Source organism: Engraulis encrasicolus, chromosome 16 (genome assembly GCF_034702125.1).
Source record: "Engraulis encrasicolus isolate BLACKSEA-1 chromosome 16, IST_EnEncr_1.0, whole genome shotgun sequence".
Taxonomy (NCBI): Eukaryota; Metazoa; Chordata; class Actinopteri; order Clupeiformes; family Engraulidae; genus Engraulis; species Engraulis encrasicolus.
In genome coordinates, this window is record NC_085872.1 from 35,115,321 (window position 1) to 35,118,783 (window position 3,463).

Below are 3,463 nucleotides of genomic sequence, written 5' to 3' on the forward strand. Positions count from 1 at the left end.
GGGGGTGCCGTTGTCGCGTTTTAATGGGTGCGCAGGATTAGTGCGACATGGATGTGACGTGTAGGGCGCTCCGATATTTTTGTGCACACATCAATGATGAAGGGATGCAATGGATGTTGAAGTAGTGCTGTATATGACTGTCAGAGGGACGGTCCCTCCTTGCATAGTCACGACATCAGACGGACATGTGAAATGCCAGTTACATTCTTCGCCGGCAGACCGATTCCCAGACCTCACAGCAATCACTGGCTCGGGTGGGAGGGACTTTGGTGTGCCATGCTCTGATTGACTTCGCGCAGTTGCAATTAGTTTCAGTGCTACGACACTGTCCAGTGGTCGGCTTAATTCTCGAAATAGGCAGAGGATATTTTCAGTTACGAGAGAGAGGTCACAGACGCGCGTAAATGGAGAATTGTTTTGCTATGCTGCCGGTGCCAGATGCTACCTGTCCTACGTAATCTGATCTTTTTTTTCCAACCACAGACCATAGCCTACCTCTTTCATGGTATGCTACTTTGTTTACCATGTACCTTGTGCCGAGATGCATCAGCGAACTGAAACGGGATCCGAAGCAGTAATTCTCAGTGAGTACAAGTTCATATAGATCTGTAATTCCTGAGCCAAGGCCTTAATTCCGAATGCGAACATTTGCGCACTGCAGCACAGCTTGTTTACGTTTTCACCCGGGTTCGTGGAGGATTTGGCAGCTGATCACTCAGTTCACGAGTTCCCTTATCGATGGATGTGATGCAAACGTGTTCTTCCAGATGTAACACTGCAGCCGCTACATGGAATGCTACAGCGTTACGCATCTAAACATCACCACACAACTGATAGACTGAGCCATTTCAAATGAAAAACAAACCGTATCAACTGAAATTAACGCCACCATGGGAGAAAGATGTTGGATTCGGGAGGAAACCCAAAACCTACAGGAACAATACGAAGATCATAGCAAATCCCGGGTTTGTTATGAAAGTGTTACGGAGGAAGAGGATCATCATGTTCATAGCCTACTTTCTTCTCGTCGCTTTGACAATGCTGAACTTGGCTAACTACAAATGGACTAAAGAACCCCAACAATGCAACCATCACATGCAAAGCACCACTTTTCAGAGCCGGTCTGATATCCGTTTTCTTTACAAAGCCCCACAAGCCAGAAAAAGACAGCTTGTTTATGTGTTGACGACCTGGCGATCAGGGTCGTCCTTTTTTGGAGAGCTGTTCAATCAAAACCCCGACGTATTCTTCCTATACGAACCCATGTGGCACATATGGCAGAAGCTCTACCCCGGTGATGCGGTGTCTCTTCAGGGGGCGGCTAGAGACATGTTGAACTCCCTGTACCGCTGTGATTTCTCTGTGTTTAACCTCTACAATAGCCCCGGCGGAAAGAATGTAACTTCTCTTGGAGTTTTCGGTGCCACTCTCAATAAAGTGATGTGCTCTTTGCCACTTTGCTCAGCGTACAGAAAGGATGTTGTGGGAATGGTGGATGACAAGGTGTGCAAGAAATGCCCTCCCCAGAGTCTCAGGGTACTGGAAGAGGAGTGCTTGAAATACAACACAATAGTAATCAAGGGAGTGCGCATCCTGGATGTCAACGTACTGGCTCCCTTAATGGAGGACCCGTCGTTAAATCTGAAGGTGATTCATTTGGTCAGAGACCCCAGAGCTGTGGCAAACTCGAGGATTAAATCAAGGCACGGGTTGATCCGTGAGAATTTGCAGGTAGTACGCAGCAGAGACCCCAAACTTCGCCGTATGCCATTCGCAGATCCAAGTCACAAAGTTAACAAAAAAGACGGATCGGACTACCATTCCATTGGAGCGATGGAGGTGATATGTGACCGCACATCCAGAACTCTTAAAACCGCCATAAATCCACCTAGGTGGTTTAAAGGAAAGTACATGACTGTGCGATACGAGGATTTAGTGGAAAATCCAATCAAGACGGTACGGAACATCTATCGCTTTGTCAACCTGTCAGCAAATCACGACATTGAATCGTTTGCCTTGAACATGACAAGCGGCACTAGTTCGTCATCAAAACCCTTCATAGTCTCGTCAAGGAATGCGACGCAGGCTGCAAGTGCGTGGAGGACTGTCCTTAGTTTCCAGCAAATTAAACAGGTGGAAGACTTCTGTCACCACTTCATGTCTGTGCTTGGATACATTCGCGTGCGCACATCTGGAGATGCCAGAGATCTGACCAAACCACTACTGACAGTGCCCAAACTTTAACTCCCCCCTCTCACCAAAGACAGCATGTCAATTTTAGTGTATAACTGTTGACGTTACTGGCCAATTAATTTGTCCTTACAAAGGAGGTTTTTTTTATATGTTCATTGCACATGCATTGTTGGAATGTATGGCTTGGTTCAGCCATGTAGTAGGCTGTTTTTTGGGACCACAATTGTTACAGGCAAAAGGTTAAATCACAAAGGACTGGAAAGAGAAGAACAAGAAAAAAACACTTTTTTGTGTCTTATTCACATTCACACCTTATTTATTAATGGCAGCATTTTTTTTCAAGTTTTACATTCTGTTTAGGGAATTTGAAATGTGCTTTCTCAGTATGGAACTGTTATTCTAAGTATGTCCTGTTTAAAACGCTCAATATAAAGAGAGATCATATTTACTAAACTTGGCTGAGGTATTGTGCATTGAAATCAATACATGCTGGTCTATGCAAGACACAAGCAGTTCCCACATGCCAGCATTGTGGTAGACTGTGAGTGTGATTGTCACAGTATTTACACAAAACAACTGCCAATAGGGGTTGACAAGTTCAAGTTCATTCAGAATAACACTTGTGAGAGATGACCATTTCAACAGTACAGAAAGATACTAATATATTAATGTAAAATAGCATTAGTTATTGATACAATTGTATCAGTGGTGACCAGAGGTCTTAAAACTCATACAAGTGGTAAATGGGAAAACCAGTGCGCAAGAAAAGTGATTGTTATAATGATGTTATTACTGATGAGGATCTGTCATAGAAACAGCCCTTGAAAGTACACCCCCGTGGACATGTGAACTAAATGTTTGAGGTGATGGGAGGGGTAGACATGCTCTGATTCAAGAGATGCAGAGTCCTATTGATGGATGTAATTGCACTACCTTCCCCACACTCCTAGATAAAGTCCTTATAGGCTTTCATTGTGTGTGTGTGTGTGTGTGTGTGTGTGTGTGTGTGTGTGTGTGTGTGTGTGTGTGTGTGTGTGTGTGTGTGTGTGTGTGTGTGTTTGTGCATGTGTGTGTGTGTGTGTGTGTGTGTGTGTGTGTGTGTGTGTGTGTGTGTGTGACTCAATGTGTGTGTTGTGAAGGGGCATGTGGCAGCGACGGAGACAGTGGCAGCCGAGTGTGCTGTTCCAAAAATAGAGGTCCAGGCCAGCGGAGAGACGGGAGGGGAGGCAGACAGGCTTCACAGCAGCGCACTCCTAACTGCTTTATCACC

At 45.2% G+C, this 3,463-nt stretch overlaps 1 protein-coding gene across 1 annotated transcript; it reads left to right on the plus strand.

Annotated features, from left to right (window-relative positions):
* The first annotated feature begins 270 nt into the window (after positions 1-270).
* Positions 271-2,646, plus strand: chst2a (carbohydrate (N-acetylglucosamine-6-O) sulfotransferase 2a). The gene has a single exon (XM_063220442.1). The coding sequence runs from the start codon at positions 853-855 to the stop codon at positions 2,242-2,244; it is 1,392 nt and encodes a 463-aa protein (XP_063076512.1). The 5' UTR covers positions 271-852; the 3' UTR covers positions 2,245-2,646.
* Positions 2,647-3,463: the final 817 nt, after the last annotated feature.